The following is a 16516-nucleotide window of genomic DNA, read 5'->3' as shown; positions in this document are numbered from 1 at the left end:
CAATCACTTTAAAACATTTTTCAGCTCATGTCCACTAAAGACGGTGTTGTATAAAGTATGTATATGATGAATATGATGTACTGGATTTCGGACCCCAGGAAGATTAGCTACTGCCATTGGATCCTTTAAATAAATAAATCTAATTTTTGAGTGAGTGAATTAGCATTAAAACAAATCTATAATTCCACATTTCCAATACAAAACAAGGTTGTGGGCGTAAGTTATCAGAGTCTCTCTGGAAGTAGATGGGTGAAGGCTGCGTTCAAGTCAAAAATAGTACTGCGTCAAAAAAAACAGACCATACAGGTTGCATTGGTGTGGGCGTGTTGCTGCACATACTCTGGAGAAGTTTGAGTAATACATACATGAGTTTGAAGGCCCTTTACTACATCAACAGTGGGCATCAAGAAAATGAAAAAAACATTGGACGCAGTGCTAATGTCGGTCTTTCATTTCCTTTGTGTGTGTTGATGTTACCTTGATAGTCTTATCTGAGGATCCAGAGAAGAGTAGGTCACCAGTGGAGTAGACACACAGACACCAAACAGGACCCTGGTGGCCAACGAATGTCCCCTTACACTTGAAGATCTGCTGGGGGTCGTATGCTACACACAGGCACAGAGACGGGTAAGACTGGATATGTATTTTTCATTGGAAGCTAAACAAGGGAGGAGTATAACTGATTAAAAAGGGACATAGAGGTAGATGAGGAAAGGAGGAAGGACGAGACAGACGGTGGTTGGTGAAGGAAGGTGGTGAGTGGGAGTAAGGGAGAGGAGGAAGGAACGACCAGAGAAGATAGTCAGAGCTAGGATTTACATTTCAATTCAACAGAACTTTAATGATTAACCCTCTGAAACGAACAATTGGAGTCCTTTTTAGGGGGGTATAGGGGGTCTTTAGGAGGTAGCAGGTCAACAGTAGATGCCACATAGAAGTGGTGTACATCAGCTGAAAGCTGGAACCTGAAGATTAATTTGAGATGCAGCTCAGCACTGTGTGTCAAGCTGTTCTAGTCATAAATCAGAAATAAATATGAATGAATGAATGAATGAATTAATTCAATGGGAATAGAACATTATGATAGAAGTATATGATGGCTATTCCCATGCTCACTTACTGTATGTCTCATAAGTTGTTCCATCAGTTTTTGGGTTGATACTATATGTTACACAGATTTGGTGCTAAATTTAACCATTTTTTACCACTGGAGAATTGATCAAAATGATCAATAATCCCTCCAAAATACCACATTAAGACACCAAGACCTCTAGGAACACCACAGAAAAAGCCATGTTGTGATTTGGTTTCAAAACTTTCGACATTTGGAGATTTTTCAGCGATTGGATGGTGAGCACTTCTGTTCTGGAAACTGCTCAGAAACCCCCTTATTGTCAATATACCTAGGAGAGCCATCCATCTTCTGAAAGCTCTAGGTCTCTAGTTTGTGGCTGTAAAGTTTCATGAGGCTGTGATTATCCTAGATGTCAACACAGGTCATTTTAGTTATTTATTTTTTATATATACCAGCCACTCCATAGATTACCATTGTTTTTTTGGCTGGTGAGTGAAGCAAATCTAGCAGCTACCTGCATATCTTACCAGCATTTGGCTGGTGGCTGGTGCTAATTCCCAACATGCTCGTGAGTACCCATAGAACCCATTTTCATTCACATATCTTGAGGTCAGAGGTCAAGGGACCCCTTTGAAAATGGCCATACCAGTTTTTCCTCGCCAAAATTGAGACTAACTTTGGAGCGTTATTTAGCCTCCTTCCCAACAAGCTAGTATGGCATTGCTGCTGCAAATGGATTCCTTAAGTTCTAGTTTCATATGATAAATGTATCTTCACTCTAGCTCTAAAACTGAACCTGCTACAGCCTCTGAAAACAGTTAAGTCTTCGGGTCTCAGGGGGTTAAGTCATTCAAAACGTGTTCCAGGTCTCAGCAAGTGTTTATCAAATGTTTTCCTCCACTGAGAGAGGTGATTTAAAAAGGAGGACAGACAGGCAGATACTTACAGCCCAGGATTCCCATGTTGAGCCTAGCGTTGATGTGGGACAACTCATCCTGCAGAGAGACAGACAATAGCTTATGGGATTTGTTCAACAGCTACATTAACACACCTACTCCAATCCTTTTATTCTGGCTACCTAATTCAAACTTTTATTATCACACATACTGTCCACATTTGTCTCTTACTCTTTGCAAGGTGCACACACACTTACGTTAAGCATGGAAGCATCTCTACGAAATTCCATCAGGTCCTCGCTCAGTTTACTCTGGTTCTCATCCAACACATCTGAAAAAAACACAGGAATGATCATTTTGAGAAGAAAACACAGTTAGGACGCTGTGCTCAAGCAAGGGGGGTCCATAAGGGTCATAAAACGTTCTCCAGTCAATATTTATCCATCAGCATAAGAGGTCGTAAAAGTCATGTTTTAAGTGTGGTGCAGTGCAGGAGTGAGACGTGATCTGATGAAAACAGGCAATTAGGGATGCACAATTGGTGCATCCCTAATTGCCTGTTTCGTTACTGATTCAATACCAGTACTCTTCTTACAAAATGATAAATCTGTAAACCTCTCTGTGTTGAACTGATTAAGATGTAAAATCTGTAACTACAGATCACTTCTTCAGTACCTGTGGAGACGTTCATACATTAACAGGCTTTAAGTATTTTGAAAATGGAATGGCGAAACCAAACCATCACGTTCTTGTCTAATACACGTATAGCACACAGTTTGTGCTTTGAGCACTGTTTATTACAACAGCTTTGTCTGCCTGTATGGCTTAGAGCCAATACTGGACTCCTCCAGACAAAAACCTACCTGCTAGGGATGTAACGATAACCTCAACTCACGATTCGATACAATTCACGATACCTTTGCGTCTCAACGTCCACAGTCGAGTGCAAGAGCCGCAGCAATAACGAGGGACATTGGCGTTTTTATTGCAGCGGCCATTAACTGTGGTGGAAAATAAAGGATTTCGGCGACTCCTCCATACATTGTAGCCCAAATACACCATCCCATCACGCGCTCATTTTACTCGAACAGTAGTCTCAACCCTGTACAGAGAGTTGAAGGCCAACGTTGTACAGATCATGAAAGAGGCAGAAAGCATTGCAGTAAGCACCAATGGTTGGACTTCAAGGAGTTCCCAAAGCTACATCACGATTACAGCCCACATAATCAACAGCGAGTGGGAAATGGAAAGTGTCGTACTCCAGATTCGTCCACTTTTCGAGTCCCACACAGGGGTAAACATAGCCGAAATTTACAAGCAGCTGTCAGTGAGTGGGAACTGGAAAGGGCAAACCATAGCATGCAATGCACGTAATATGGATGTGGCTGTGCGCAAGGCAGGATTGGAGCCGCACATCAAGTGCTTTGCACATACAATAAATCTGGCTACCATAGCTGGCCACGGTGTAGCGCGTGTCAGTCGTTTTCTCAGGCGGGTGAGACGTGTGGCCGCATTTTCCATCGGAGTTCCACAACTACGGCGGTGTTGGCCTCCAAGCAGAAGCTACTACAACTGCCGTTGCATAAATTAATCATGGACGTTACCACTCGGTGGAACAGCACCTTGGAGATGCTATCTGGAGCAAAAATATCTGATATCAGAGATGCTGAAGACCTAGTCAGACTGCTTAAGCCACTGAAAACAGCCACTACAGTCTTATGTGACGAGAAGAGCCCCACGATGTCTCTCATTGTGCCACTGAAGACCATGATCGAACAGAGTACGGCACCAAAGGATGATGATTCCACCACCATGGCCAACACAAAGAGTGCAATCCTCAATAATCTTGGACAGATACAGTGGGGATGCATACAACTATCTGCTGGAGAGTACAGCGCTGGACCCCAGATTCCGGGCTCTACCCCAGCTAGACCAAAACCAGCGCAAGGCCATATTCCTCAGGGTGCAGGAGAAGGCAAAACAGTTGCAGCAAAATCAGGTATATAAATTGCTTTCCCCATTTGTATACTGTGTGTGTGTGTGTGTGTGTGTGTGTCTGTGTCTGTGTCTGTGTCTGTGTCTGTGTCTGTGTGTGTGTGTGTGTGTGTGTGTGTGTGTGTGTGTTATTTAGAGACAGCATCACAGCGAGTGTGTGTTGAGAGGAGGGCTGAGGGGGGGTGGGGCACTTTGTTGCTTATAGGTTTATCTAAAGGTTCATGACAGTGTTTCTGCTGTTTGTAGACCACAGCTGAGGAAACTGAGGAGAGGGGAGAAGTGACAACAGGTGGACATCCCACACATGGAGGACAAGGGGTTCAAGGAGCTGAGCTGGAAGTGGAAGAACCTCCATCCAAGAAGACAGCACTTGAAGATCTGCTTAGGGACTCATTCACTATTCAGCCAGCAGAACAGTCCAACGGAGGGGTAGAGAAAGAAATTGAGATGTACAGAAAAGAGGCCTCTATCCCACTCACTAGTTGCCCTTTGAGGAGGTGGAGAGAAATTTGTTCTCTGTATCCTTTGCTGTCTCCACTTGCAAAAGCATACCTTTCCATCCCCCATTACCTCAGTTCCGAGTGAACATGTTTTTTCAACAGCAGGGGACATAATTAATGCCCAAAGATCCCTTCCTGAAAATGTGGATATGCTGATATTCCTGAAAAAGAATATGTCTATCTCTTAAGCTGGGCATATAGCTTAAGATCTTAGCTCTGTGACAAGCTATCATGCTTGAAGGTAATTGTTCAGTCTCTGTTTGCACTTTGAGTATTGGGAGTTTTTCATACTTTGTGACATTGATTATAGTTTGCACAAACTTGTTTATTGTAGTTTTCAGAGAAGCCAATCAGTTCAGTTTGTGGCAAAATACTTTACTTGAATTTACTAGAATTGAAGTTCAAATGACACATTCTATTACAAGATGATTAGGCTATACCACGTTACTAGTTAGAAAACATTACAATTTCATAAACAATTGAACTATTGGGCAAACAACGGCATTGTTTTGCATTTTGTGTCTATAAAATAAAAGGCCATTTTTTTTTCAAGTTTTGTTAAAATTGTTGTTATAATATCATATCGAGATCGTGAGCCCAATATCGTGTATCGTATCGTGAGCTGAGTGAATCGTCACACCCCTAATATATACATGTATACACATACAGTATAAACATGTATACACATACAGTATATACATACAGTATATACAGTATGTATATATTTTCTCTTATCTTTTCTTTATCAAATTAAAGAATCCTTTCTTATTTCTGAGGTAGGGTATAACCTATTAACCTGACGCACCAGATTATTTGTTGTTTCAAAGAACCATCTGAGAAGCAGTCATTGGAAACTATTTGGAAAAAGGCAAACACTTTCAAAAAATACTTGGCAGGTGATTGGATGAATCATCTGTCAATCAAAATCTTGCCGAAGCCAGTCGGGAGAAGAAAAGCCTTCAGTGCTGTTCTTTGCTCTTCTTTCAATGAAGAAATACTCACCAGTTCTGATAGAACTGATGCTACTGTATAATGTACACAAACCTCTTCAGGAGCTGCCATTGTTCTTTAGAACAAACAGTCGCCAGTCTGTGTCGCCTCACACACCTAAACCACACCCGTAGTTGCCAGTAGCTCCTCACAGGACGCTGATTGGTCCGGACACAAACGCATTACTTGAAGCCTGACCAAATGGATTTTCGTATGATATGTGATCCTGCAATTATCGCATGATCTTGTGATATCGCAAGAATCCAGCTGCCATGCAAGGTACAAATATGCAAAACAATGCATATTTTCTTTTCTTTGTAAAAAGTTAAACAGATGATATATTTTGTCTTAAATAACAAAAAAAACTAAATTGACCATTTGTGTCGTTCATCATTCTCTTGCAACATTTGCACACTGTTTTTGTCTTCCTACCTATTTCATTTTCTGACTTAAGCCTCATCCACACTGGGAACGTCAGGAGCGCGTGGCGGCTGCGTTACCTGTTGTTCTTTATTTCGGCGTCCGTATTAACAGGTTAGAGCAGGCACACTGCCCGCGTGAAACACGCATCTCACGCACGGCTCGGCTGCGTCTCTTCTAGAGATTCGAGGTCTTGCCTATTTTTGACGCGAGCCACGTGCGGATCACGACAACAACAGACAGTGAAAGTGATCTATTGACTGTATATTGACATCATACCAGAGATTACTACAGTTTCAATGTCTAGACATCTGTAGAATATGTCACAGACAGTGAAAGTGATCTATTGACAGTATATTGACATCTTATCAGCAACATTACTACAGTTTCAATGTCTCTATCTGTAGAAAATGTTACAGAGATGAAAAAGAGTAAAGACTTATTTTTAAATCAACATTTCCTGCTTTCATTTAAAAAAAAAAAAAAAAGAAGCCCTTTAGCGTTTTTTTCTTTTGACAGAATTCCTTCATTTGTTAACACGAGGCTTTTATTCTGAAATATTTGCAGAACAGTGTTGTGGAACATGCAGTGACTTGCACGGTTCCATGAATGAATAAAGTATGGGGTTTAAATCAACAATTCCTGCTTTCATTTGGAAATAAAAGCCCTCAAGCGTTTTTTTCCGTGGACAGAATTCCTTCATTTGTTAACATGAGGCTTTTATTCTGAAATATGTGCCGGACAGTGTTGTAGAACATGCAATGACTTGGAGAGCTCCATGAATGATGTATAGTACGGGGTTTTAATTGTGGATTATTACTATTATTTACAAATTACCACATGTTTCTTAACCTTTCTCTGTCTAAAATAAATATAAATGATATCTATAATGAAATGAAATGGCCATTATGAAAGGCAAACTCTATGTAGAAAGAAAGGCGCAGCTGGTGTGAACACCTGACACGTCAATGACGCAGCCGCCACGCCACGCCACGCCACGCCACGCCACGCCACGCCACGCAGCCGCCACGCGCTCCTGACGTTTCCAGTGTGGATGAGGTGTTAGGGAAGCCAAAATGCGGCCACACCTCCGATGTGAAACATGATGCTGTGTCCTCAATTTCAAAATCTTCACCTGCAGCCACCATGTCTTTGCGCCTTGATACACCTAGTGACGTGAGTGACGTAGGACGTCGAACAAGCAAAGTCAAGAGTAGATAGAAGTGTAAAGTAGATAGCGCCCTCTGCTGTTTAAAAAGAGTATCACAATTTGTTCTCGATTCAAATCTCACCGATTTGAATTGTCACATATTTGTATCGCAAATTTACTTTCTTTCATATCGTTACATACCTACTAGAGTTGGGTCGATTTCCAGTGTTACAGGTCAGGTCCAGTGTACGAGCTGATTTTATCGTAAACACGACTAAAGTCGCAACACTCATACATGGACTCTGTCAGTTTCATTATGTTCAACTCGGGAACGACTGCCGAGTCAAGTGCGACACCTAGTGGTAAAGTTTGGTATATCAAACTGATTTGAAAATGTTTACACCGGCCCAACCCTAATTCCTACTACCTGCAAACTATAGATAGAATTCCTCCATTAGCAGTTGCTAATCATTTTTGTTGTTAATAAGGTGTAACCAGGAATGCAAATAGCGCAGAAAACGTCTATATCTACAGTGAGAAAAAATAAATGTAGTACATCTTTGTAACTTTAGCTTACCGCTAAAGTCAATGTCAACACCTCTGGGTTCACAGTAAAGGCCTACCACTGCCTTCACACATTGTAAAGCACAGGCAGGAAGTGTCAGTATCAAGTAAGAGTATCAACGATAACTTAAGCAGGTAGAACTGAAGAATTGTTTCTCTACTGTATCTTACCAAATTTTAGCTCCAGGTTCTTCTCTAGCTGGTCTAACTTCTCAGATAGTTTGCCCAACATAGATCGCAGGAAAGCAATATCTTGGTCCTTCTGGGCCAGAGTGAGCTGCATCTCATGGAACCTAAACAGGGTCAAAGGTCAGAGATTTCAAACAGATAGATCGAGACAGAGACAATGATGACTTTATTATAAAAAATATATATATTATTATAAATATTAATTGAAATTGTGCAGAACACTTGATAAACAGAAAGTAACCAATCAATCAAACACATATTTGGATATCTGAACACCAAGCTCTTCAGACGAGACAATATCAAGTGTTGAATTTGTGTTACAGTCAATAGCTCTACTTGTGATGTGTACAGTCTGCTCACCTGTCATCAGTCTGCTGCAGAAACTCCTTCAGACCCTCAAATTTACACACCTCCAGGTGTGTCTCATACGTGTCCTGGTTACCGATGAATGTACAGCTGTCGAGGAGAAGAAGAGAGGCAGATTAGTGGAAGGTAGACGAGTGTGTAATACACAAGTACTTCATTAAAGGGTAACTTTACTTACTACATTTTTCAACCTAGACCCTATTTTCCCTTGTTTTGTGTCTAACTGACTAATAGGGAAAACCATTTCTGAAATTGGTCCAGTATTGAGGGAGAGCGCTGTAGACAGCAGCTGCTCATAGGCTGCAATATGGTGCTACTGGGGCAAGCTGGCACCGTCATAGTGGAATACATCCATGGTGGAAACGGGAGTGCCAGCCGGGCAGTTTGTTGTGTTGGATTACAGAAAGTGTAGCTTAGAGTTATCTAAAAGATTTTTAATGTCATGGCTGAATATTTATGATTTTGACAATGTGGATGAAGTCTTTGAATTCAATGGCTGCCTGTTATTTGAGCCAGAGTATACGGATATTCAGATTTCACGACGAGACTTCTCCTTGAGTGGGACTTGGACACAGTAACAGACAGACCAGATAAAGAGAAAGGTAAAGAAAAAGGTTTCATTTCTCTGTAGGGTCCTTTCCATAATGTTGTTAGACACTTATAAGAACAATCTGAGCCATGCACTTTAGTGGACGTAACGTTACATTGACGCTGCTCACTTGCCCTTGCAGCAGGGTACAGTGTTATCCCTCAATACTGGACCAATTTCACAAATTGTTGTCCCAGTTAGTCACTTAGACATAAACACATGGGAAAAAAGGGTCCAGGTTGAAAAATACTGAAGTTACCCTTTAACAGTGCGGATGAAACAAAAAAAAGAAACAAATAAAAAGTGTGAGAAATTGAGAGATGGAATACAAAGACCTTGTTTTATTATATCTTATGTACTGTATAAGAAATGGAGATGCAGTAAAATAAAGCGTTAAAGTGTGTTTTTAGGACTTACCCATATTTGGAGTGTGGACACTTGATGTGCTCACATTCTTTGAGGTGAGCCTCCAGGTTCATGGTGAGCAGCGGGGGGCAGGAAGGGTTGTTGGGGCAGCGGACTGGCCTGTAGTCACAACTGGCCTCATGTTCTCTGCAGAGATGAGAAAGAAAACTGTCAGTAACAGCTTTGCTATGTGTTGCTGCTTTACTGTATGTCACATCGCATTCATAGAGAAGCAGTAGAAATACAACATCCTATTAAAAGCCGCTCTTTAGTCCTTACTTGCGTGTGGACAGTTTGATGGTGAACGGGCAGCCCAGTGGGTCCACCTCATACGCTCCAGGTTTCCCAGCCACTGTGGAGGTGGAGACCGCTGCCCCACCTGCAGCGCTGGCTGTGGCCCTGCAGCCATATTTACAGTGAATGAAAAGCTCCCCTATCTGCTCGGCTACCGCAATGTTGTTCACCACGACCGTTAGCTTAGCCGCATCCACTGGGCACTTGTCTGTGAGGAGGACGAACATGAACGGAAGGTTAGAATTAACTACAGTTTCAACTACAGCCAAAGTAGTGGCACGTTTAAAAGGAACACATTTTTCAGTCTCACCTGAAGTCAAGGCACATCGTCTGCAGAAGGTGTGCTGAGGAAGAGGGAAAAACAGGCATGGTGAAATGTTCATATTCGTTTTATTAGAAGAACTTTGAACACAACTAACCATTCATTAAACCCCACCTCCCTTGGCTAAATGTTCATTTAAAAACTTAAAAGATTAAGATTAAGATAAAGATAAAGAAGATAAAGATTTTTACAGGCTGGAAAGGACAGAAGTAAACTCACCCCACATGTGGTGATAACGGGGTCCTTGAAGACGTTACAGCACAGCTGGCAGCACAGCTTTACGGATGGCTGTTCAGCAAACACCTGGGGCTCCTGCACAGTTTGTGGTGTGGTTTCAGTTTCAAAACTATCTTGTCACTGGGTTTTTACATGTTTAAAGGGCGGGTCCATCTGCATTCTGTTCGTTTTTTTCAACTGTGACGTAGGTTACCAAAGTAAGCTAATGGAAGCTAATCAATAAGGTTATGAATAATGTGAACACTAGCACTAGCTGAGTCAAAGTTAGTTGTGCTAAGATTGGAAATAAATGAAAGGGTTTGTTTGGATTTCTTAAGTGGGGTTGTAGTATGTGTACTCTCACGTTCTACGAGGTCAAATTACTGTTTTGTGAATTGAGTGTGGTCTGGTCTTAAAGACCGCAATATAACGGTTTCAACTACTGATGGAATGGGTTGTCTGATAGCGTGGTAAAACAGCTGTGGACGGGAGCAGCAGAAAAATTTATTTTAGCCATCTAAAAACAATTGTGTAAAAAACTGTGTATGATAAATTTTTTATATTTTTACAGCTTTACCTTGCTGTCAGGGGAATGCAGCCGCTGACTTCAAGACCAGACCAGACCAGACCAGACTCCATTCACAAAAACAGTCATTTTACCACCAGAACATGGGAGTTGCTGGTCTACCGCTACATTGATCGGTTAGCTTGTTTGTGTTATTGTGTGACTTTCGGATCCACACTAGCATGAGGTCCACAGCAGTACATTGCTTAGCTTCCGTGCCGGTACTCATGTCTGCTTCTCCAAACTGGGAGAATGCCGACCACCATCTAAGTTACTGTATGTAACGTTAATACACTTATTATAAGGATATATATATATACTGAATTTGTAGCAGCAGCATCATGCAGAAACATACGTCAGGTCACGTGAGAACAAGTTTTTAGAAGGGCTTGGGAAATGGCAGTAAAAAATTTGAATGTTGGGATTTGAATATCTAAGGGACACCACAGGGAAGACACAGAATGGTATGAAAATCTTAAAAAAAACTATTACAAATAATGGACCTGCCCCTTAAGTGTTTGTGAGCATATGTTTATGTCTGCTGACGTATATGTAGCATATGTTAGTGCTGGGTGTCATACCGTGTCCTCCTCCTCTTCATGCAGAGAGAAAGTGGAGCGCAGAGACATGTTGGACTCGGAATGGAGAGACCGGACTGAGATGGCTGAATCTGACCTCCGAGGGGTGATAGGAGGCTGGGGGGGGATGAGAAGCAGTGGAGAGAAGAGGTCACCATCACAAATACTATCTAATTCTGTGGGAAACACTGAAAATTGTCCCATTCCAGGTGTACTTTTAACCCAAGGCTTTTCAAAAATGATCAGCTTTATAATAAATGTTTTGAATCCATTAGGCTGGCTCAGAAAAACATAAAATGTAAAAGGACGTGTGTGTGACGGTGTACCATTCCGTCGTCATCATCCCGGGGAGAGTAGGTCAGAGTGCTGGAGGAGGAGGGAGTTCTTCTATGCTGCTTGTAGGTGGTGGACCCTTCTGCTGAAAACACATGAGGGCAAATTCTCAAAAATGAATGCCAGAATAATGGAGTACTTCAAGCAAAAGAGAGAATTTGCATGAGCATTTATAGAAGCGAATATTATTTTTGTATCACCTTTAGCTCCAGCAGCCACGGCTGAGAAGGTAGGGCCAAATGAAGCCTCCATCCTGCTCTGCAGAGAAGAAAGGAGGGTTGCATGGATAGATGAATTGGTAAAGAGACAGTATAGAGCTAAGGGACAGTATGTACGGTTTTACACATTTAAACGTTTCTTAATCGTTTTTTTATTGCCAATGTGTGAACAGGTTGTAACCTAACCTAAAAAATTTGACCTTCCACGACTTTCTGGGTTTCCTCTATCAGCCTGTAGACGGCTTTTAATGTGAAGACACTGGGCCGTTTTTTCTGGGAAAATCCAATGGCTGTGAGGTCATGCTCGCTCGCAAGTGCCTTAAAGCCTGGTTTATGGTTGGCGTAGTGAAGCCGGCGCGGGGTGCGCACATCAGAAAATTAGGTCATCATGGTTTTTGCGTGGTGCGCAAAGGCCTCACAAGTTGTCTCGATGGTTTGTCGTGCACCTCTGAATTTTTGTAACTACGTGCCGACTGCGTGCTGTGCTTTTTGTTTCAACAAAAAACTTTTTATTTTGTTTTCAAGGGAAAACTGGCTGAACAGGTTCGCCTGTACACACATGTCTACAACTGTTCATTTAGAGACAACAGAGACAGTCACATGACATTAAATACTTGGAAAGAAATAGGCAACACACTGGGGAAAGAAGAGGCTGTAAAAGAATATGAGAGATCGTTTTGTAAAAGCTAAAAAAAAGTTCTCATGGAAAGAGTGGCGACCCGAGGGGAAGCACCAAGAATTGGAAAGTAATTTTGACTTGGAGGTAAGCGACAGTAATAATTCCAGTACCCAAATGCAATGTTTGGTGGTACGCACATTGGTGTTTAGTGTTTTCTACTGTTACCAGGCAGCCTACTTTCCTTTCTGGTACCACTCAGTGACGTCTTGCTTATCCACAGAATATTTTGTTTGTACGCCTCCTGGCGTTTCAGACCAGATTGCAACGAACAACGCGCTGAGCATAAACGCCTCTGTGCAAGCTTGTAGAGCGCTTGCCATCTGTCTCACGCGAGTATAAACAAAGTTTTACTCTCTTCAGGTCCCTTACAGGGCTAACAATAGCTAACGTTCGGTTAGAAATGGAGTCCGCTATCACTAACAAACGACCAGTCCCCACCACAACTCAGACTCCAACACAAACTCTTAGAAAGCACAGAAAAAAAAAAGTTATATCTAGTGAAGCCCGTCTTGCAAAACAGGAATGTGACCGACGTCGGGTAAAAACTAGGATTAACATCCGCTGGGCCTTCGATTCATGGAGGGACCTTCGTTTGGTTTTGGGTATCAAAACGGACCCCAAGCTGGCAAAACTCCTATTGGACAGGCAAGCTAACATGTCAAGCATGTGAAATATATAGTGATATCACGTTCAGTCTTGTGTGTGTCGCCTCACTGTTTTGACCGATGCTCGCTTGTGTCTACGTAGTGCAAGCACAAGCGCGAGTTACAGGATGATAGGTGTCACTGTTAACAAGCAATTTCTGATTCTTACATAGAGCTCCTTTAAACTATGGACTTATTTAAACAAAAAGAGTGATAACTGCAGTAATACATCACACAACATGAGTATAATCTGGGTAATTAATTAAAATCTCTCTCCATGTCACATTATTGTCTCACCCTGTTGCCGGAGTCTGCTGGGGGGGTCGGGGGCTGCTGGGGACGGCTGCTATGGAGTATCGGTTGTAGCGAGGCGTCTCACCGCTGCTCATAACCCAAAGTACACACAAATGCACAGTTAGCAGTTAACTGGACTGCTATGCCTAGGAAGAGGAAAGAAGACAAGGAGGAGTGGAGAGGCGAAGAGAAATAGGGGACATTAGTGAGGAGGAGGGTGGGAGAAATATGTTGTGACACAAAGTACAAAAATAATAAGTCTGAAGATTTATGAGCAGCACTGCAGGAGGCTGACTGAAATCAGGATAAATCCATAATGCTAGCCATAAGTTGGCTTTATATTTTATCAGAGACAGAGAAAAAACCCACACCCACACTTGGCCCAAGAAATGTTGGCGACTGCCAGTGGCTGCAGCACAGCTGAAAGTTGCTTGAGACGAGAGGCAGTGAGAAATACACCGATCAGCCATAACATTAGGTCAGCATGGGCACCCTGACCAGTCTGTGGCTACGCAGCCCCATACGCAACAAACTGTTCCTCACTGTGTGTTCCTACACCTTTCTATCAGAACCAGCATTAACTCTTTCAGCAGTTTGAGCTCCAGTAGCTCTTCTATTGGATCAGACAACACGGGCCAGCCTTCGCTCCCCACGGGCATCAATGAGCCTCGGGTCTGACCCTGTCGCCGGTTCACCGTTTTCCTTCCTTGGATCACTTTTGGGAGGTCCTGACCACTGCAGACCAGGAACATCCCACAAGAGATGCAGTTCTGGAGATGCTCTGACCCAGTCGTCTAGACAGCACTATCTGGCCCTCGTCAAAGTCTCTCACATCCTTAAGCTTGCCCATTTTTTCTGCTTCCAACACAAAGTTCAAAGTTCAAAATGTTCACTTGCTGTCTAATATATCCCCTCACTGCCAAGTGCCACTGTAACGAAAAAATCAATGTTATTCATTTTACCTATCAGAGGTCTTAATGTTATGGCTGATCGGTGTAAGTGCATCATGGAACTTATGGAACTTATACAGTGGAGTTACTGTTGTTATAGAGATTTTTGACCTACTTTACTGGCCTCATGCACAACAACACAGTCACACATAATGATTCCACTTCAGTCGTAACAGGAAAGATGGTTTTATGGTTCAACTGGATTGTTTTTTATAGTTTGTAAAAGTGTTAATGAAAATGAGACTCCAAGCGCATATTTAGTCTGCAATGGCTGAATACAGGAAGTTCAAAAGTTCAGTCAGTCAGTTTGTAAATTACCGGTAAGAAACTAATATATTTATTAGAAGTACTGGGCAATATATCCTTCAAATATTGATGTTGTGGTAAGACTAGATGTTGTCTGTCCAGGAAGTATTTTGTCAATGGATATTTTCTTATCAATGTCATATCTGTGCTCTTAAAGCTGCATTAATTATTTCCAAAAGAGCTCCATGTAGACATGTCATAACATCGCTTTTAGCGTGGTTTGGGTTTGTTCGACTTGACCGTTTACTACAGTTATTAAATGTGATATACTGTACATGACACATTTACATGCTTAAATACAAAACTGATGCAAGCAAATCTCAATGTACAAATTGAACAGCAAAAGCTGGATAGAGGAAGTTCAAATTTGCAGAAGTAACTGGTTTTCTACTTAAATTGTACATTGTAAAAGCACATACCTATGCACTGCGTTACACAACCATGCACTGATGATTTATGCCTCCTTATTGAAGTTAGTGATCCTCCTCCTGAGACATACAGGAAAACACAAAACAGCTGTCTGACTGAAGGCACCACTGACCCTGAGCCTTATCAACAATTTAATGATGGAAATTGCAAAAAGGGACCAGCATCTGCAAACTGTTACTGTTACTCAAACAGAGGCAGAGAGGGAGGGAGCAACACAGAGACAAAGGGAAGAGGGAAAAGTGACAGCCAAAAACCAGTGACCCGGACAACTAGATCCTGATGTATACAGAAAGGTATGCCAACTGTCAGCTCATATGGGAATAGGTTGCAAACTATCCAGACAGGACCTCGAATCCGCTCCAACCAGCGTCACTGTCTCACAAGCCAAGAGATTCCCGTAAAGAGGAGCCTCGACACGGAGGAGGGGAGAGGGGAGAAGGGAGAAGGGAAAAGGGAGAAGGGAAAAGGGAAAAGGGGGCGGAACACACAGAACACACACAACGGACCAAAGTTGAATCCTGACAGCTAGCTAGCTAGCTGGCGAAATGTTCAAACAGCAAGTATACAAGTATAGTAGAGAGTAGAACAGTTTGACGAGGTCGCTACTAGAGACGACAGCCCATAGTGCACTTTATGATCAACCGAACAACCATTTCAAACTGCGATCATAAGCTAGCTAAAGTGGCTCATCAGCTAGCTGAAGTTAGCTAGCTAATGAGCCACTTTAGCTAGCTTAAGTTAGCTAGCTAAAGTGGCTCCTTTGCTAGCTTAAGTTAGCTAGCTAATGTTCCATGTTTTATTAGCAATCACTGCTGCTGACGGTCTTTTACGGATTCTGCTAACAACTAACGGGACATTCGCGTTATTCCCTATTGTATTGCGTTAGTAAGACAATGATTGAACAGAATGGCTGTGTTTGAGTTGGTGGACTCACCATGATTGTGGAACAGCGCAGCTCCGACTCTGCAGACGAATTCCTGAATCTTCCCCTCTCTCGCTGCCTCGCATACACACACAACTCAAATGCCGAAGTGTGTTGTGGGATATGTAGTAAAAGGCTTCCCCCTGTCCCATGATGAATATGCTCTTTTCCTGCTGTCTGACTACACCTCCCACAATCTACTGCGCGGAGCTGCCATTGGACTCAATGCTGTCAGTAAATTCCGCAAACCAACTGCAAAGCACACTGTTCACAAATCTATCCACATTTTCTCCGGTTCTGCGCCGTTATTGGATCCTGCAGAGACCGAGCAATCATGCGACAGCCACCATCACGTTTTATGGTGGACGCACGTGCATTGCACGGTGGTGTGATGTGGAGAGATACTGAGCAACATCCCAGAGAAACTGTAAAATACTGTACCAAGCAGCTGCACGCATGGTTCAAATATATCATTATTATACAAAGAGAGAAGAGGAAACCCATGAGTATGCTTTAATAGAAGCACATTATGATTAAGTATAGGAAGTTGATAGTAATTACATAGCTAGTGCATCAAATGTACTTGTTATGTTGTCTATGTCGCCACTTTCACTGTAAATACACTGA

At 42.3% G+C, this 16516-nt stretch overlaps 1 protein-coding gene across 4 annotated transcripts in view; it reads right to left on the bottom strand.

Annotated features, from left to right (window-relative positions):
• Nucleotides 1–16047, bottom strand: part of traf7 (TNF receptor-associated factor 7) — a 35725-nt gene extending 19678 nt beyond the window's left edge. For 2 of the 4 annotated variants that reach the window (XM_037791477.1, XM_037791481.1), the window contains exons 1-14: nt 15902–16047; nt 13286–13428; nt 11648–11705; nt 11441–11532; nt 11118–11231; nt 9975–10067; nt 9744–9777; nt 9419–9641; nt 9152–9286; nt 8140–8235; nt 7762–7883; nt 2229–2302; nt 2022–2070; nt 478–605 (exon numbers count right to left, since the gene is read on the bottom strand). In XM_037791477.1, the coding sequence (XP_037647405.1) occupies nt 478–605; nt 2022–2070; nt 2229–2302; nt 7762–7883; nt 8140–8235; nt 9152–9286; nt 9419–9641; nt 9744–9777; nt 9975–10067; nt 11118–11231; nt 11441–11532; nt 11648–11699 (1212 nt within the window). In that variant the 5' untranslated portion in view covers nt 11700–11705; nt 13286–13428; nt 15902–16047. The remainder of the gene's footprint in view (nt 1–477; nt 606–2021; nt 2071–2228; nt 2303–7761; nt 7884–8139; nt 8236–9151; nt 9287–9418; nt 9642–9743; nt 9778–9974; nt 10068–11117; nt 11232–11440; nt 11533–11647; nt 11706–13285; nt 13429–15901) is intronic. The other 2 variants (XM_037791480.1, XM_037791478.1) reach the window with 2 other exon arrangements.
• Between the last annotated feature and the right edge of the window lie 469 nt (nt 16048–16516).

Source organism: Sebastes umbrosus, chromosome 14 (assembly GCF_015220745.1).
Source record: "Sebastes umbrosus isolate fSebUmb1 chromosome 14, fSebUmb1.pri, whole genome shotgun sequence".
NCBI classification, from domain to species: domain Eukaryota; kingdom Metazoa; phylum Chordata; class Actinopteri; order Perciformes; family Sebastidae; genus Sebastes; species Sebastes umbrosus.
This window is presented reverse-complemented; position numbering and strand designations above follow the sequence as displayed.